General features: G+C 42.5%; 1 protein-coding gene across 1 annotated transcript; it reads left to right on the top strand.

Moving 5' to 3' along the window:
- Positions 1 to 368: 368 nt before the first annotated feature.
- On the top strand, positions 369 to 12,798 carry LOC130273146 (thioredoxin-like). Its single transcript, XM_056519479.1, has 5 exons — positions 369 to 571; positions 2,845 to 2,949; positions 7,563 to 7,622; positions 10,471 to 10,536; positions 11,894 to 12,798. Exons 1-5 carry the CDS (start codon positions 548 to 550, stop codon positions 11,957 to 11,959), a joined length of 321 nt encoding a protein of 106 aa, XP_056375454.1. The 5' UTR covers positions 369 to 547; the 3' UTR covers positions 11,960 to 12,798.
- The last annotated feature ends 6,258 nt before the right edge of the window (positions 12,799 to 19,056 follow it).

The raw sequence follows: 19,056 nt of genomic DNA, 5'->3' as shown, positions 1-19,056 counted from the left end.
CAAAGTGCATGTTGTGGATGTGCGACCATGTCTGTTTTTTCTCAAGTTGAACTCAAATGTAGCCGTCACCTGTGAGGTAGCCTGCTATGGTAGATCCTAGCCTCACAGTGCCTTGGCCACAAGGTGTGCCTGTCCTTGCTCTTTGTAGACGCTCCCTTATCTGCAGGTCACAGTCATTAATAAAGATGAGACTGCGCTTCTCCCAGTCTCCATCTCAGCGCATTCATGAACACACCCCTCTGCGGATGACTGAAGGAGGACTACAAGGCTCAGCCAGGCTCCCCGAGCTTCGGTAACCTCACTAAAGGAGGCTCAGCATAGCAGTACAGCGCTGTGTGTCGGCACAATAATGGGGAGGGAGCAGACATGTCGCAGTACGTACAAACCGAGCAGCTGTCTCGCCGCCGCCCCACCCAGTCATGTGAGGAGACGTGTCATGACCGCGGCTCTCCCCCAGGGGGCGCCCCGCCCAGTCCAGCCCTCTCCCTATATTTAGTCAGCAGGTCTGAGGATTCCCGTCAGTGGGTGAGCCCTGAACGAGAACATCATGGTACACTACGTAGAGAGCCTGGTAAGTGCAGGTATACCACCCGACATTAGGGTGGGCGCTGTGGTCACGTGTCTGTTTAACCCCTTCACCCGCTGGCAGAGGCGGCTCTGAGGAGATGAATTCTTCAGGTAGGACCTGCTGCTCCTGTACGAGTTATTGTGCTTGCAGTTATTTGTGGTGTTCACACAGCAGACTATGTCCACCACTGGCAGGTGACAGGCGTTTATATATCGGCACAGTCGCGATAGTTTTCGGGTTCTATTGGTTGTACATTGCTCTGATATTTGTAAGGTGGCACGGAGTGGGCATGGCTATCCAGTGTTGTGTTCTGCGCCTGTAATACTATGTAGGCCAGTTGTGCTGTTCCTAGCGGATACCAGAGGGGGCGCTGTGTGACACAGGATTTCCTTGATGTTTTCTCATGGATGTTCAGACTTTACAGTTAATACAAGGAGTGGAGAATGTTTCCAGTAAATGCTACTTTTACCAGTCATACATTGGCTTGAAATCTTGTATCCAGGCACGGGGAAGCCGCCTTAGGGCTAGGTTCACACTACGGAATTTCCGCCTGCAATTCCGCTTTGAAATTGCAGGTAGAGATTCCGCTTTCTAAAATGCACTGTATAGTGAATGGGTTTCCGTTCACAAATTTACACGTCGGAATTTGTGAAAGGAAAATCTGCTTGAAAATTTCCGCCTGAAGAATGGCGTTGGTTGTTATTCAGGCGGAAATACTCGCGGAACACATTGCAGTCTATTGGAGACTGCAGTGTCCGCGCGGTCCTGGACGCACTCGGAATCTCTGGGCGGAAATGTTCTGCCTGGAGATTCCGCAGTGTGAACCTAGCCTAAGTGTTCAATAACCCTTTCCTACCCTGCACGAATAATGAAGAGGAAAATAATGCATTGCTCATACTAGCATAGTATGGTGTTCTAATGGCCAGGATTGGTGCTAGCTCTGATCTCAGCCCTTTAACCCTTTAGCGACGACACAAACAAGTCCTTTGCATAACGCTTACATATTCCATAGCTTGTCATCACTCAGATTAGTCTCTAAATCCCTATATCAGTATATTTGGGAGTGTGGGAGGAAAGTAAAGTACCTGGAGCAGTGTTGCCCATCCAGGGTGCCTCCAGCTGTTGAAAAACTACAACTCCCAGCATGCCTGGACAGCTGGAGGCACACTGGTTGGGAAACGCTGCTCTAGCTGTTGCAAAAATTACAATTCTCAGCATGCTCGGACAGCCCGATTTTGCAACAGCTGAAGGCACCCTGGTTGGGCAACACTGCTCCATGTACTTTACTTTCCTCCCTTCTTTAAAGGGGTACTCTGGCATTTTAAGTGTATATCCTATCCACAGAACAGTGCCCGGAATCTCCCTGTTTCATGCACAGTGGGGTTGGCACACTCTCCAGGCATTTTCTATAGGAGCATTGGTGATACACTAACGCTATGCTAGTCTATGGATAGAGGGCATGCCGCCCACACAGTCCATGCAGCAGGGAGACTTCGGGCCCCTTCTGGAGTTTGGGGGGGGGGGGGGGTACTCGTAGATGTCGGGGCCCCATGCTTTCTGACACTATGGGAGAGATTTATCAAAACTTGTGTAGAGGAAAAATGGTGCAATTGCCCTTAGCAACCAAATTACTTCTTACTTCATTTTAAAAAGTCCTCTGAAAAAAATGAAGGCAATCTGGTTGCTATTGGCAACTACACCACTTTTCCTTTACACAAGTTTTGATAACCCTCCCCCCATATGCTTATTGGGGAAAATTTATCAAAACCTGTGTAGAGAAAGAGTGGCACAGTTGCCCATAGCAACCAATCAGATTGCTTCTTTTATTTTTAGAGGCCTTTTTAAAAATGAAAGAAGCGATCTGATTGGTTACATAGAATGCATCAGCAGGTTAGATCCATTTGGCCCATCTAGTCTGCCCGATATTCTGAATAGTCCTTGTCCCTACCTTATATGATGGATAGACTTATGTCTGTCACGTGTATGCTACCACTTCTGTAGGAAGGCTATTCCATGCATCCACTACTCTCTCAGTAAAGTAATACTTCTTGATTTTACTGCTATAACCTTTGCCCCTATGGATGCTATGGACAACTGCTCCACTCTTCCTCTACGCAGGTTTTGATAAATCTCCCCATTCTGTTAATAGGGGATATGTTTTTAAACTCTGGAATACCCCTTTATCTATGTTCTCAAAATGTGTTTTTTTTTTTTGGAAAAGCCTGATTTCAATATATTGTCACTATCTGACTGTAGCTTTTTCTGTTTTGTAACAGCCTGAATTTAAGGCCATTATTGAAAGCGGTGGTGATAAACTCATAGTTGTCGATTTTACTGCAACATGGTGTGGACCGTGCCAATTTATAGCTCCTTTCTATGAGGTAAGTTTTAAACATTTGCTTAGTCCGGTGTAGAAAATCCCATTTCAAATACACTATTAGGGTAGGGTCACACATGCCATATTTTCCTACACATTTAAAGGGGTACTCCGGTGAAAACCTTTTTTCTTTTAAATCAACTGGTGGCAGAAAGTTAAACATATTTGTAAATTACTTCTATTAAAAAATCTTAATCCTTCCAGTACTTATTAGCTGCTGAATGCTACAGAGGAAATTCCTTTCTTTTTGGAACACTGATGACATCACGAGCACAATGCTCTCTGCAGACATCTGTCCATTTTAGCAACCATGCATAGATGTATGCTAATGGCAGCATGGTGGCTCAGTGGTTAGCACTGTTGCATTGCTGGGGACTTGGGTTCAAATCCCACTAAGGACAACAATAAACAAAATGTTATTATTATAATAACGTCAGCAGAGAGAACTGTGCTCGTGATGTCATCAGAGAGCATTCCAAAAAGAAAAACATTTCCTCTGTAGTATTCAGCAGCTAATAAGTACATGAAGGATTAAGATTTTTTTATAGAAGTAATTTACAAATCTGTTTAACTTTCTGCCACCAGTTGATTTAAAAGAAAAAAAAGGTTTTCACCGGAGTACCCCTTTAACCCCTACAGGACACATGACGTAACGCCCCGACACCCTGGGTCTTAAGGACCAAGGACGTACAGTTACGCCATGGGCAGTTCTGGTCCCCGCCGTGCGCCGGGCGGGGATCGGACCGGGATGCCTGCTGAAATCATTCAGCAGGCAACCCGTGCAAATGCCCAGGGGGGTCATCAGACCCCCCCATGTCGGCGATTGCGGCAAATCGCATGTGAATTCACACTTGCGATTTGCGTGATTACGGGTCTATAGTGATCCGGAATGTAAGGGGGATCGCGGGTGTCTAAGACATCCAGGATCCCCCTGAAGCGATAGGAGTGAGGTGGCAGGGGTGCCACCCCTCCTATCCCTGCTATTGGTGGTCTAGACGCGACCACCAATAGCAGATCGGGGGGGGGGGGGGTTAACTTTCGTTTTCCCCGTCCAGCCCACCCACAATAGGCGGGGCAGGACGGGGAAACGACGGGGACCGGCACCGAAGATCCACTTATCGATCCGGGCGGGCGACGGCAGGCGGCGATGACGTGCGGCTAGATCCGACGGAAGCTGATGAGTTGCCTAGCAACATTTGCAGGGTACAGTTTGAGACCATTATACAGTGGTCTTTAACTGTAGCCCTCCAGCTGTTTCAAAACTACAACTCCCAGCATGCCCAGACAGCTGTTTGGGCATGCTGGAATATGTAGTTTTGAAACAGCTGGAGTTTTGCCCCCCCCCCCCCACGTAAACATACAGGGTACATTCACACAGGCAGGTTTACAGTAAGTTTCCTGCTTCAAGTTTGGGCTGTTGCAAATTTTTCGCCGCAGCTCAGACTCCTAGCGGGAAACTCACCGTAACACTCCAGTGCGAATGTACCCTAAAAACACTACATTAACACATAATAAAGAGTAAAACCCTACATATACACCCCCTTATACTGTCATCCCCCCCCCAATAACAATGAAAACCGTATTGTATGGCAGTGTTTCCAAAACTGAGCCTCCAGCTCTTGCAAAACAACAACTCCCAGCATTTCCGGACAGCCACTGACTGTCCAGGCATGCTGGGAATTTAGAAACAGCTGGAGGCACCCTGTTTGGGAATCACTGGTGTAGAATACCCCTATGTCCACCCTATGTGATCCCTAATTTAGTCCTCAAATGCGCATGGAGCTCTCTCACTTCGGAGCCCTGTTGTATTTCAAGGAAACAGTTTAGGGCCACATATGGGGTATCTCTGTACTTGGGAGAAATTGCACTACAAATTTTGGGGGGCTTTTTCTCCTTTTACCCCTTATGATAAGGAAAAGTTGGGGCTACACCAGCTTGTTAGTGTAAAAAAAATTACACTAACATGCTGGTGTTGCCCTATACTTTTTATTTTCACAAGCGTTAAAAGGAAATTAAAGACCCCCAAAATATTTGTAATGCAATTTCTCCTGAGTACGGAAATACCCCATATGTGGGCGTAAAATGCTCTGCGGGCGCACAACAAGGCTCAGGAGTGAGAGCGCACCATGTACATTTGAGGCCTAAATTGGTGATTTGCACAGGGGTGGCCGATTTTACCGCGGTTCTGACATAAACGCAAAAAAATAAATACCCTCATGTAATGTAATAAGGGGTACAGTGAGCATTTACGCCCCACAGGTGTCTGACAGATTTTTGGAACAGTGGTCCGTGAAAATGAAAAAATTTAATTTTTCATTTGCACAGCCCACTGTTCCAAAGATCTGTCAAATGCCAGTGGGGGGTAAATACTCACTGCACCCCTTATTAAATTATGTGAGGGGTGTAGTTTTCAAAATAGGGTCACATGTGGGGGGGGGGCCCTGACTTCCATTCCAAAATTTTTTTCCCAAAAGCTCAATGGCGCTCCTTCTCTTCTGAGCATTGTAGTGCGCCAGCAGAGTACTTGACGTCCACACATGGGGTATTTCCATACTCAGAAGAGATGGGGTTAAACATTTGGGGGGTATTTTCTGCTATTAACCCTTGCAAAAAATGTGAAATTTGGGGGGGAAGCACACATTTTAGTGAAGAAATTTTTATTTATTTTTTTTACATATGCAAAAGTCGTGAAACCCCTGTGGGGTATTAAGGCTCCCTTTATTCCTTGTTACGTTCCCCAAGGGGTCTAGTTTCCAAAATGGTATGCCATTTTTTTTTTGCTGTCCTGGCACCATAGGGGCTTCCTAAATGCTCTCAAAAAGCCAAATATGACTCCTTCTCTTCTGAGCATTGTAGTTCGCCCGTAGTGCACTTTAGGTCAACTTATGGGGTACCTCCATACTCAAAAGAGATGGGGTTACAAATTTTGGGGGGTATTTTCTGCTATTAACCCTTGCAAAAAATGTGAAATTTCGGGGGGGAAACACATTTTAGTGCAAATTTTTTTTTTTTTTTTTTCATGTGCAAAAGTTGTGAAACACCTGTGGGGTATTAAGGCTCACTTAATTCCTTGTTACGTTCCTCAAGGGGTATAGTTTCCAAAATAGTATGGCATGTGTGTTTTTTTTTTTTTTTTTTTTTTTTTTTTTTTTTTTAATATGTTCTAGCACCATAGGGGCTTCCTAAATGCAACATGCCCCCCAAAAACCATTTCAGAAAAACATACTCTCCAAAATCCCCTTGTCGCTCCTTTCCTTCTGAGCCCTCTAGTGCACCCGCCGAACACTTTACATAGGCATATGAGGTATGTGCTTACTCGAGAGAAATTGGGCTACAAATACAAGTATAAATTTTCTCCTACCCCTTGTAAAAATTCAAAAATTGGGTCTACAAGAACATGCAAGTGTAAAAAAAATGAAGATTTAGAATTTTCTCCTTCACTTTGCTGCTATTCCTCTGAAACACCAAAAGGGTTAAAACACTTACTGAATGTCATTTTGAATACTTTGGGGGGTGCAGTGTTTATAATGGGGTCATTTGTGGGGTATTTCTAAGATGAAGACCCTTCAAATCCACTTCAAACCTGAACTGATCCCTGAAAAATAGGGAGTTTGAAAATTTTGTGAAAAATTGGAAAATTGCTGCTGAACTTTGAAGCCCTCTGGTGTCTTCCAAAAGTAAAAACTCATCAATTTTATGATGCAAACATAAAGTAGACATATTGTATATGTGAATAAAAAAAAAAAAAATATTTTGAATATCCATTTTCCTTACAAGCAGAGAGCTTCAAAGTTAGAAAAATGCAAAATTTTCTAATTTTTCATCAAATTTTGGGATTTTTCACCAAGAAAGGATGCAAGATACCACAAAATTTTACCATTATGTTAAAGTAGAATATGTCACGAAAAAACAATCTCGGAATCAGAATGATAACTAAAAGCATTCCAGAGTTATTAATGTTTAAAATGACAGTGGCCAGATGTGCAAAAAATGCTTTGGTCCTAAGGTGTAAAATGGCTGGGTCCTTAAGGGGTTAAAGGCATTTAAAAAAAAAAAAAAAAAAGCCTAACAAGCGTTTTTCGACAGGGCACAACGGCAGTGTAAAAGGGGCCTAACACCACTCCATAGGAGAAAAAATATTAAGTTATAGGGGTCCGAAAACTTCAATACATTTTTTTGTTTAAACTTAAAACGAAACATAAATTATTCATTTGGTATCATTAGAATTGTACTGACCCATAGATTACAGCATTTCAGCATTTTTTTTATTTTGCCAAACGTGTGTTTTTCTGGCTTAATACATTCTATGAGAAAATAAAGTGCACTGAAAAGTACGTCCCACTAAAAATAAGCCCTAATACAAATTTGCCAATGTACATGACAGTACTACTACTGATCTGATAAATCGATTGATGTTTTAAATCATGATTATAGCATGTCATTTTTAGAAAGAAATCTTGTTAGTGGACTATAAGGCAAAATTGCTGGAATAGTATCTGTCACTAAACAGCTTTTTGACCTTGCATGCTTTGACTGTGTATTTATTATTATTATTTATTATTATTATTATAAAAAAATATATATATTATAAATGTATTTTAATTTTTTTTTCTACAGTCTCTTGCTACTAGCTTCCCTGGAATTCTCTTATACAAGGTTGATGTGGATGAAGCATCGGTAAGACACAACTATGCATGTTTTTTTTTTTTTTTCCTTGTTTTTTTTCGACCCCACCATAGACACAGTTGGTGAGATTGCATTCTGGTGCATTAAAAGATCTTCACAATTACCATATCCCTGTCCAGTTCTACATTACACCACACTGTTCACAAGCATGATTCTACCACCTAGATGCTGGTTTTAGATTAGGGCAGGTGAGTTTTTTTTTCTTACAGCATTTTAGATTAGAAGTGTATTAGTCAGCCTATTTATTATACCAATATAACAGTATGGTAATGTTGTTGATTTTAGTTACTCCATTGTGATGGGTTATTTAAAACAACCTTACTCAGGTATTCCGGTATAAACTAAATTTTATAATATGCAACTAATAATTACCGACCCCAGCACTTTCCATTGCAGCATCTTCTAGTCTTCCGCTGCCCGTCTCTTCTTCCTGCTTCCGAGACAAGATGTTGGAGCAGGACCTGCCCGCTCAGCCAGTTGCTGGCTGCAGTGTTTAAGAAATGAACAGCGGTTGACTGGAAGAAGCTGCAAAGAGAGCTGCTGGTAGGAAGTATCACTTGTTTTTCATTTTTTACCCCAGCTCCAAAATATGAACCTATTATTATTTTTTCTATACCAGACTACCTAATTAAATTGTAGGACAGCCTATTATAGCCTAAGAAAATTGTATTAGTTCCATTTACTTGAATAACCTTATGTATTACCTTTTTTATAGAAATTCTTGATCCGAATTGCTTTCAGTTGATAAAATATCCAGGTTTGCTGTGGATTTGTCGGTTTTCCTCAACAGCCTTTAAGGCGCCCATACATATTAGATGAAAGTTGATTTAAAAATGGATGATTTCCACCAAAACAATTAGCAGACAGGTGGAATTAAACAGTGAACTTTTTAGATGAATGCTGACAGACTGTCATTGTCTAAGAGGCATCCAGCTTTATTTGGAATTTTTAGCTCATGTTGAACAAAAAAAAGATCTTTCTTTCAGGAAAGATTGTCCACTAACCATCTCTCGTAACTTTTAATACGGTTACCAGAAAGACTTTTCGTCTTCGCTCGGCATCAGTGGTCATGTATAACCTGTTTGAAAAACTGATTGTCATTATAAACTAAAATGTGTATGGCTGAAAAAACTATTGCATGATGATTTTTTTCAGCTTTGTTCAAATGTTTAACATGCTTCTATCCGTGGTGTATGGCCACACATAGGATTCATGTGCACAGAATATGACTGGACTGCGCAATAGGTCCACAGACATGCTTCTAGAGGAAAATATCCTTTTATATATGACTAACATTTGCAAATTTCACAGACATGTCAGCATATAATGGTGACAGACTAGTACTCATTACATTAAATCTTATTCCTTACCCAAAGGATAGGAGTTAAAGGGGTATTCCAGGCCAAAACCATTTTCTTTTATTTTTATTTACATATATATATATATATCAACTGGCTCCGGAAAGTTAAACAGATTTGTAAATTACTTCTATTAAAAAATCTTAATCCTTCCAATAGTTATTAGCTTCTGAAGTTGAGTTGCTGTTTTCTGTCTTACTGCTTTCTGATGACTCACGTCCAAGGAGCTGTGCAGCTCCTATGGGGATATTCTCCCATCATGCACAGCTCCCGGGACGTGACATCATCTTTGAGCAGTTAGACAGAAAACTTCAAAAGCTAATAACTATTGGAAGGATTAAGATTTTTTAATAGAAGTAATTTACAAATCTGTTTAACTTTCCAGAGCCAGTTGATATATATAAAAATTTTTTTTGCCTGGAATACCCCTTTAAGTATCTGAATGCAGGGGGTTTGACCGCTCGGACCCTCCCCCCCCCCCCCCCCCCCCAATATCCTGTAAGTCTCCCCTCATGCACAGAGCAGGGATGACACGTCCCCTCCATGTATCGCTATGGGTGAGCCGGAGGTACAAGAGTGCTGTACTTGTGTATCGCTGGCTCTCCCATAAAGATGCATGGAGCGGGTGTGTCAACCCTGCTCCATACCACAGGAGAATTCAACTTGAGAAAAACAGACATGGTTGCACATCCACAGCATGCACAATGATCTAATGCTTCTCAGCAACATTTATTAAACTAACAGGTCATTAGTGTGCTTTATGATCATGAAGTGCAAGCCCACTAGCCGCCTGTAAGTAGCAGGTCCCTAGCATATAATGGCACAGCACTAAGTGGCGACCACCACTGCCCCAACACCAGTGCCCACAGGGGGAACGACCACACTGGCAGAGCAGCCCCAATGCCACTCAAGCCAGTCCCTTGGCCGCGCCACCCCACAAACAGCGCCGGGGCAGCAACGGATGCCAAACAGCACCGCACCAGGGGGAACAGATGTAAAAAGCTCACTCACCATGTGCTCCAAGAGACTGGGAGGCTGCCAGGAGGAATAGGGCCCTCATGCAGCATCCTGACAATTTTATATAGGCCTTGGCTATATGGGCTTCATGCAGGAGATCGCAGAGCGTCCCAGCAGTGAAACTCCCCATGATAAATCTCTAATCCCCTATCCTGTGTTTAAGGTATAAGATTTTATGTAGTGGAATATTCCTTTAATAATGTTGCCTATGATAAAATATGCAGTAGTGTAGAAGAACTTGCATGGCCCTGGTCCTTTCCTGGTGCCTTGCAGGTTTCTCCTCTGATGCTGTGCCATAAAACAGCTGTGTACTTCAGCATAGGAGACAGACCACTGGAAAAAGCAAGTCTGTCATTATGTAAGGCTGCCTTCAGCAAAAATGTGTTTCTCTTTCATTCAGAAAAAATTCCAATCTCTATGGATATATGGCTGATCCACTTTCTTTCCCCTTTTATGTTTTGCAGGAAATAGCTGGTGAATGTGCTGTAAGAGCCATGCCAACATTTCATTTTTACAAAGGTGGACAGAAGGTACGTCCTAACAGTTTAACCCCTTAAGGACCGATTGTTTTTCAGTTTTTGCACTTTAGTTTTTTCGTCCTTACCTTTTAAAAATCATAACTCTTTCAATTTATCTAAAAATTAATGTGATGGCTTATTTTTTTTTTGTGCCACCAATTCTACTTTGTAATAACATCAGTCATTTTACCCAAAAATAAATAGTTGTGCGACAAAATTGAAAGAAAAAAAACACACTTTTGTAACTTTTGGGGGCTTCCATTTCTATGCAGTACATTTTTCGGTAAAAAAGACACCTTCTTCTCTTTATTTTGTAGGTCCATACGGTTAAAATGAGACCCTACTTATATAGGTTTTGATTTTGTCGTACTTCTGGAAAAAATCATAACTACATGCACAAAAATTTATACATTTAAAGATCTTCTGACCCCTATACATTTTATTTTTTATTTTTCCGTGTACGGGGCGGTATGAGGGCTAATTGTTTTTTTGTTTTTTTTTTGTTTTGTTCTGACTTTTTTGATCCTTTTTTTTTTATTTTATTTTTTTTATATTTATTTTTTAGAATTATATATATATATATATATATATATATATATATATATATATATATATATATATATATATATATATATAATTTTTTTTTTTTTATATGGTATAAAAAGTTACCAAAAATACACTATCTTGGACTTTGGAATTCTTTTGCTGGTACGCCATTGTCCGTGCAGCTTGATTAACAATATATTTTTATAGTTTGGACATTTCCGCACACGGCGATGCCACATATTATTATTTTTATTTACACTTTATTTTATTTTTATGGAAAAGGGGGTGATTTGAACTTTTTTAGGAGGGGATTAAATGATCTTTATTAACTTTTTTTACATTTTTTTTTATGCAGTGTTATAGCCCCCTCTAGGGGCTATAACATGCATTACACTGATCTTTTACACTGATAATTATACTGCATAGCCATGATCAGTGATTCTGCCGCTTGACTGCTCCTCTAAAACTTATCTTGCGAATAGGGGAGAAGTGTCTATTGGCGATGAGTCATACCACTGGGCCCTGGTTCTCCCCTGCATGGCCTGATTGGGTCAGCACGCACTTTATGCCTTCTTTATGGGAGCACGGGAGATGTGGCTTTCAAGTTTCTCTGATGCCAATGCATGGAGTACGTAGTGGAGAGATTAGGGGCTCTGTTGTGGTTATAGCGGGCAGTCCCATATGTCAGACTCTCCACAGTCAGACACTTATCCCCTATTCTCTGGATGGGGATATGTTTTTGAAAACTCTAGAGTACCCCTTTTAAGTTTAATGCTTCAAGTTTTGTTGACCTTTATGTAATTGTTTGTCTTAAACCCGACAGGTTGATGAACTTTGTGGTGCTGATAAGGATAAACTTGAGGCTCTTGTCAAAAAGTGGACAGCATGAAGAAGTTGTATAAAAAGTTATCGCATGCAGACACTGCTATTGGCCTTAAGAGTTGAACCACCAGACATTATCTCATGTATTTTCCTGCAGTCAGTCCTGTAAATTTTTCTTGGTGGGATAGCAACTACCTCCACTTAAAAGGGTTGTGGTCATCAGCAGCCTTGGAGTTATTTGGCTTTTAATAAATCTTTTTTTTTTCCACAATCTCTGTACATTGGGGTTGTGTATAAACACTTCCTAATGTATTAAACATTGTCCAGTCTGTAGTATATAAGTGGAAATCATGTGACTGCTTTATCAGTACTTTCCACTATAGTCCCTATGTGTGTACATACAAAGAAACACTCAAATTGAACTGTGCTGACCAGTTCCTTGCTGTATAATCTAAACAGTAACTCTAGGTGCAGCACCATTTATTGGTTACTTTTCCACAAGATTTTGCTGTTATTTATGGCCTGTTACACATAAGAATCTTTTAAAATGGCTGTCTTCATTTCACAGTTATTTGACCTGCTTTAAGTACAATGCTTCTCTGGTGTCAACTATTTCTCTTAGCATGGGTGTAATTTACAGGATAAAGTATATTGAACCTATAGTATAATGAAATGCATTTATAAAGAGGAAAAAAAAATTACAAACACAGTTTGATCTTGCATTTGAAACATAACTGGATCAGATAAGAACCGTTGGGACTACTTTACTGTGTGTCTGCGGCCTTCTACTCAATACACTAAGTTCTATGCAACAACATTCTAGTATTTCCCAAAGTTTAATGTCCTGTTTTAATTTTTATTTTTTTCCCCAGTTAAATGTTTTCATTAAAATTTTAAGAAACTAAACACTTATCCTGATTTGTCATTCCAAGTACAAATATAAAAAAAAAAAAAAAATCCACTGGATTTACAAAAATTCAGATTTGGTGACAACTTACAAATCATTATCAAATAAGATTTATCTTTGCCCAAGTCTGTTCTCTAAAAGGAGCCTGTCACATTGGAAATGTCGCAGCGTATTATCTGCTGTTAACATGTTAAGTGGGAAAAGATATGGGATAGATTCATCAAAACCTGAGCAGAGGAAAAGTTGACCAGTTGCCCATAGCAATCAATCAGATCGCTTCTTTCATTTTTGGAAAGGTCACTAAAAATGAAAGAAATGATCTGATTTGTTGCTAAATAAATTATATTTTGATTCACAAATACAATATGTCTACTTTATGTTTGCATCATAAAGTTGACATGTTTTTTTCTTTTGGAAGACATCAGAGGGCTTCAAAGTTCAGCAGCAATTTTCCAATTTTTCACAAAATTTTCTAAATCGGAATTTTTCATGGACCAGTTCAGGTTTGAAGTGGATTTGAAGGGCCTTCATATTAGAAATACCCCACAAATGACCCCATTATAAAAACTGTACCCCTCAAAGTATTCAAAATGACATTCAGTAAGTGTGTTAACCCTTTAGGTGTTTCACAGGAATAACAGCAATATAAAGGAGAAAATTCAACATCTTCATTTTTTTACACTCGCAAGTTTTTCTGAAATGGTTTTTGGGGGGCATGTCACATTTAGGAAGCCCCTATGGTGCCAGAACAGCAGTAAAACCCCCACATGGCATACCATTTTGGAAACTGCACCCCTCAAGGCACGTAACAAGGGGTCCAGTGAGCCTTAACACCCAACAGGTGTTTGACTTTTCGTTAAAGTTGGATGTGTAAATGAAGAAAAAAATTTTTTCACTAAAGTGTAGTTTTTTTCCCCAAATATACAATTTATATAAAGGGTAATGGGAGAAAATGCCCACCAAAATTTGTAACCCCATCTCTTCTGAGTATGGAAATACCCCATGTTAGGACGGAAAATGCTCTGCGGGCGCACTTTAATGCTCAGAAGAGTCACATTTGGCTTTTTGAAAGCAAATTTTGCTGAAATGGTTTTTGGGGGGCTTGTCTCATTTAGGAAGCCCCTACGGTGCCAGGACAGTAAAAAAAAAAAAAAACACATGGCATACTATTTTGGAAACTAAACCCCTCAAGGAACGTAACAAGGGTTACAGTGAACCTTAACACCTCACAGGTATTTCACGACTTTTTGTTTAAAGTTGGATGTGTAAATGAGAAAAAAAAAATTTCACTAAAATGCTGGTTTTTCCCCAAATCTTACATTTTTACAAGGGGCAATAGGAGAAAATTACCCCCAAAATGTGTAACCCCATTTCTTCTGAGTATGGAAATACCCAATGTGTGGACGTCAAGTGCTCTGCTGGCGCACTACAATGCTCAGAAGAGGAGGAGCCCCATTGAGCTTTTGGAAAGGCAATTTGTTTGGAATGGAAGTCAGGAGCCAAGTGCGTTTACAAAGCCCCCCCCCCCCCCCCCCCCGTGGTGCCAGAACAGTGGATCCTCCACATGTGACCCCATTTTGGAAAACTACACCCCTCACAGAATTGAATAAGGGGTGCAGTGAGTATTTACACTCCAATGGCGTTCGACAGATCTTTGGAACAGTGGGCTGAGCAAATGAAAATTTTTTCATTTTCACGGACCACTGTTACAAAAATCTGTCAGACACCTGTGGGGCGTAAATGCTCACTGTATCCCTTATTGCATTACATGAGGGGTGTAGTTTCCAAAATGGGGGGGGTCCATTGTTCTGGCAATATGGGGGCTTTGTAAACACACGTGGCCTTCAATTCCGGACAAATTTTCTCTTCAAAATCACAATGGCGCTCCTTCTCTTCTGAGCATTGTAGTGCGCCAGCAGAGCACTTTACATCCCCATATGGGGTATGTTCTCAGAAGAAATGGGCTTACAAATTTTGAGGGGCTTTTTTTCTTGGGAAAATTAAAAGTATGGGGCAACACCAGCATATTTGTGTAAAAATATTTTTTTACACTAACAGGCTGGTGTAGAACCCAACTTTTCCATTTCATAAGGCGAAAAAGCCCATATGTGGCCCTTAACTGTTTCCTTGAAATACGACAGGGCTTCAAAGTGAGAGAGCACCATGCACATTTGAGGACTAGATTAGGGATTGCATAGGGGTGAACCTAGGGGTATTCTACGCAAGTGATTCCCAAACAGGGTGCCTCCTGCTGTTGCTAAACTCCCAGCATGCCTGGACAGTCAGTGGCTGTTTGGAAATGCTGGGAGTTGTTTTGAAACAGCTGGAGGCACCGTTTTAGAAACACTGCCGTACCATACGTTTTTCATTTTTTTGGGGGTGGGGGGGACAGTGTAAGGGATTGTATATGTAGTGTTTTACCCTTTTTATTATGTGGTAGTGTAGTGTTTTTAGGGTACATTCACATGGGTGGGTTTACGGCGAGTTTCCCGCTGGGAGTTTGCGCTGCAGCGGAAAATTTGACAGTGCATGCTGGGAGTTGTACTTTTGCAACAGCTTAAGGCACACTGGTTGGAAAACCTTCAGTTATGTTCTGTTACCTAACTCAGTATTTTCTAACCAGTGTGCCTCCAGCTGTTGCAAAACTACAACTCCCAGCATGTACTGATCGCCGAAGGGCATGCTGGGAGATGTAGTCATGCAACAGCTGGAGGTAGGCAACTACAACTCCCAGCATGGCGAGACAACCGTTTACTGTTCTTGCATGCTGGGATTTGTAGTTTTGCAAGATTTAGAGAGCCATGGTTTAGAAACCACCACACAGTGATATCCAAACTGTGGCGCTCTAGATGTTGGTTGTAAAACTACAAATCCCAGCATGCCCAGACAGCACACTGCTATGTGGGCATGCTGGGAGTTGTAGTTTTTCAAGATCTAGAGGGCAAGTTTAGAGACCACTGCACAGTGATCTCCAAACTGTACACCTCTAAATCTTGCAAAACTACAAATCCCAGCATGCCCAAACAGCTGTCTGGGCATGCTGGGAGTTGTAGTATTGCAACATCTGGAGGGCTACAGTTACTACAACTACTGTATAGTGTTCTCCAAACTGCAGCCCTCCAGCTGTTGCTAGGCAACAACTCCACAGGCTTCCGTAGGATCGCCGGACATCATCGCCGCCGGTAACCTACAGTTCCCCCACTCTGCCCGGACTACAGTGGGTGGGCAGAGTGGGGAACCAAATTTTAACCCCCCTGCCCCTAATCTACTATTGGTCACTTCTGACCGACCAATAGCAGGGATAGGAGGGGTGGCACCCTAACTCCTATCCCTTCAGGGGGATCGGGGGTGTCTTAGACACCCCCAATCCCCCTTATTTTCTGGGTCACCAGAGACCCGTATGACCCGGTATTTCCAACATGGGGGGGGGGGTTGCACGGGGTGCCTGCTGAATGATTTCAGCAGCCATCCCGGTCCGGTCCCAGCCTGGTGAGTGGCTGGGACCGGAATTTCCACGGGCATACAGGTACGCCCTGGGTTCTTAAGTACCAGGGAGCCAGGGTGTTCCTGTTAGCTTAAGTGGTTAAGATACATTCACACAGCCCAGGCTCTCTACTGCTCATAGCACTAGCTAAGCTTTGACCTACTTAATTTTCTTAGAGACAGCTCTTCTTTCATGACTAGAGCCCCTTTAGGGGACTATACCATGCAGTCTTCTGTTGCATATACTGATCAATGCCATGGCATAGCATTGATCAGTGTTATTGGTGCTCTACTGCTTCAGCCTGCATGGCAGGCTTGGAGCAATAGAACACCGATCAGGCAACGAGGAGTCAGGTAAGTGCCCTCTCGCCATTCTCTCAGCTGATCGGGACATCGCGATTTTGTCACTATAGTCCCGATCAGCTCCACTGAGTTGCCGGGATTCTTTCACTTTCATTTTAGATGCCGTGATCAACTTTGATTGCGTCGTCTAAAGGGTTAATGCCGGGCATCGGCCCGATTGGTGATGCCCGGCATTAACCCTGGGTCCTGGCTGCTGATAGTAGTCGTGACCCACCGGGTTTATAGCCTTCTCGGCTCGTGAGAACGTTTTAAACTCTGTTAACGGGACTCAGGGCGTACAGGTACGCCCTGAGTCCTTAAGTACTTGGGAATGGGGGCGTACCTGTACTCAAGTGGTTAAAAACCATTTATGACCAGTCACCTCCTCTTGCTGGTTGTGGTACATGTTCTTTGCCCTAATCTCCAAGTGGGATAGGTCACCCTTGTGTTTCTATAGTATGAGTCTACTCAGACCAGCAGAGGTGGCTCCACCATTAGGTGAGATAGGCAGCTGCCCAAGGCCTCGCACTGGCAAGGACCTCATGGCCGCCTATCTCGACCCCCACTGATGAAGTAACATAGGTGGCGAGGTGTACGATGTACGCCTCGCCACTTAGTATTGTACAGGACGCAGATGACGTCACCGCGCATTGCCTGCATTAGAAGCACTGCGCCGCAATAGACAGGAGCTCAGAAGGAGGAGAAGCGGTGGCTTCAGTGATTACACTGAGCCAGAGTTCAGCGCAGGCACCGGACTGCAGGCAAGAGGCCACTAACATCAGGGAAGAAAAAAGGGGAGGCAGGGGGGAATGTAAAAGAAAGCTGTGGGGAAAGTGAAGGGATCTGATAGGGGGGGCCAGACGAGGGATAGGAGAAGCTGTGGGGAAAGGTTAAGGGATCTGATTGGGAGGCAGACAAAGGATAGGAGGCGCTGTGGGGAAAGTAAAGGGATCTAATGGGGGGGACAGAAGAGGGATAGGAGACGCTGTGGGGAAAGTAAAGGGATCTAATGTGGGGGGAGGTAGGAGAAGTCTGCAAGGGGAATTGGAGGACAGGTATTTAAGGACAGGATGGGAAGAGGGGAATAAATAAGGGGATACAGTGGACAAAGAGTGCTCTATATAAGGGGGAAAACAGAGGAAGAGTGCTCTATATAAAGGGGCACAGTAGGACGGGGGGGTATTGAAGGGGGCATTAATAAGGGGGGGATAGGCGGGTGTCTAAAGGGGGGGGCAGAAGAGGTGAAAGGCTTTTTTAATGAGGGACAGAAAAATCTATATGGGGGTGCAAAAAGGGCACCTATTAGAGGAGGATCAGGAGGAGGAATCATACAGAGGGAAACTGTGGGTGACTGAATATTTATAGAGCTTACAGGTGAAGAGCCGCAGGACGGGAAAGTTCTTCAGGGGAGGGTCAGGAAGGAAAAGACAAACAGGGCAGCAGAGCCCCCATCAGTTTGTCATTATGAAGTTTCTTGAGGCCTTCTGCTTTACTTCTGCACCTCGCAGCACCTTGCAGGTCAGACATGCAGTGGTGTGTACTCTTGTTACATTTCCTGGCACATGGGTGACATCTTAGTCGTCTGTCATCACTATAGAAGATTCATGTACATTTTATAGACTCTTAAGATTTTGCTGCATTTTATGTAAAAGTGCCAAAGTTCACTGGAGAGTTTTTCTATTGTGTGCAAAAAGGGGTTAAAAAACCCTGCTGTAGAGACCCTCTCTGTGAGTGGGCACCGGGGATACCTGTATCCAGGCAGCTACCACGTGGTGCACCTCCAGATTGATGGAGCGACCATATAAATCCAAGGAATGTGGAGATTGCTTTAGCTGATATCACTTTTATGCGGTGGCTGACACAATGCTGTGGGGCTGATATGCAGTTATTTTCAGGACTTATACTATGCAGGGCACCAAGGGAGGCATTATTTGGGGTACTAAGGGTCATGAAATATGCTGGTAATGTGCACAGCCTAACATAAAATGCTTTCTGAGGTGAGGAATCATGGTTGGAATCATGGTTGGAATCATGGTTTTCATGGCGTTCTGAGCAAGACATAGAAGAAAAGAAATGGGAACCGCACAAAGAAGACTCATTGGGTTCTTGGTCACCTCTCTTACTAAGGCCATTCTCCCTTATTACTTAGTTTGATGAAGCAGCCAGCTCCAGGAAGAGTCCCAATTGTTCCAAACTTCTTCTATTTAAGAATTATGGAGTTCACTGTGCTCTTGGGAACCTTCAGTGCAGCATAAAAGGTTATTGTACCTCCCTCCAGATCTGTGCTTCCACACAATCCTGTCTGAGCTCTACAGGCAGTTATTTCTACCTCATGGCTTGGTTTTTGATCGTATATGCATTGTCAGCTGTGAGACATCAAATAGACAGGTCTGTGTCTTCCCAAATCTTGTCCAGTCAACTATGGTAAATCC

This window comes from Hyla sarda, chromosome 1, assembly GCF_029499605.1.
Source record: "Hyla sarda isolate aHylSar1 chromosome 1, aHylSar1.hap1, whole genome shotgun sequence".
Taxonomy (NCBI): Eukaryota; Metazoa; Chordata; class Amphibia; order Anura; family Hylidae; genus Hyla; species Hyla sarda.
The sequence above is the reverse complement of the archived record's forward strand: the minus strand, read 5'-3'. Positions and strand labels throughout refer to the sequence as shown.

What these genes read in the sequence shown, in the direction of transcription:
- LOC130273146 (XM_056519479.1), top strand. Translation starts at nt 548, where the DNA reads ATGGTACACTACGTAGAGAGCCTG. An exon ending in TTATAGCTCCTTTCTATGAG is followed by an intron (nt 2,950 to 7,562) that starts GTAAGTTTTAAA and finishes TTTTTTCTACAG; the next exon opens with TCTCTTGCTACTAGCTTCCC. An exon ending in TTTACAAAGGTGGACAGAAG is followed by an intron (nt 10,537 to 11,893) that starts GTACGTCCTAAC and finishes TAAACCCGACAG; the next exon opens with GTTGATGAACTTTGTGGTGC.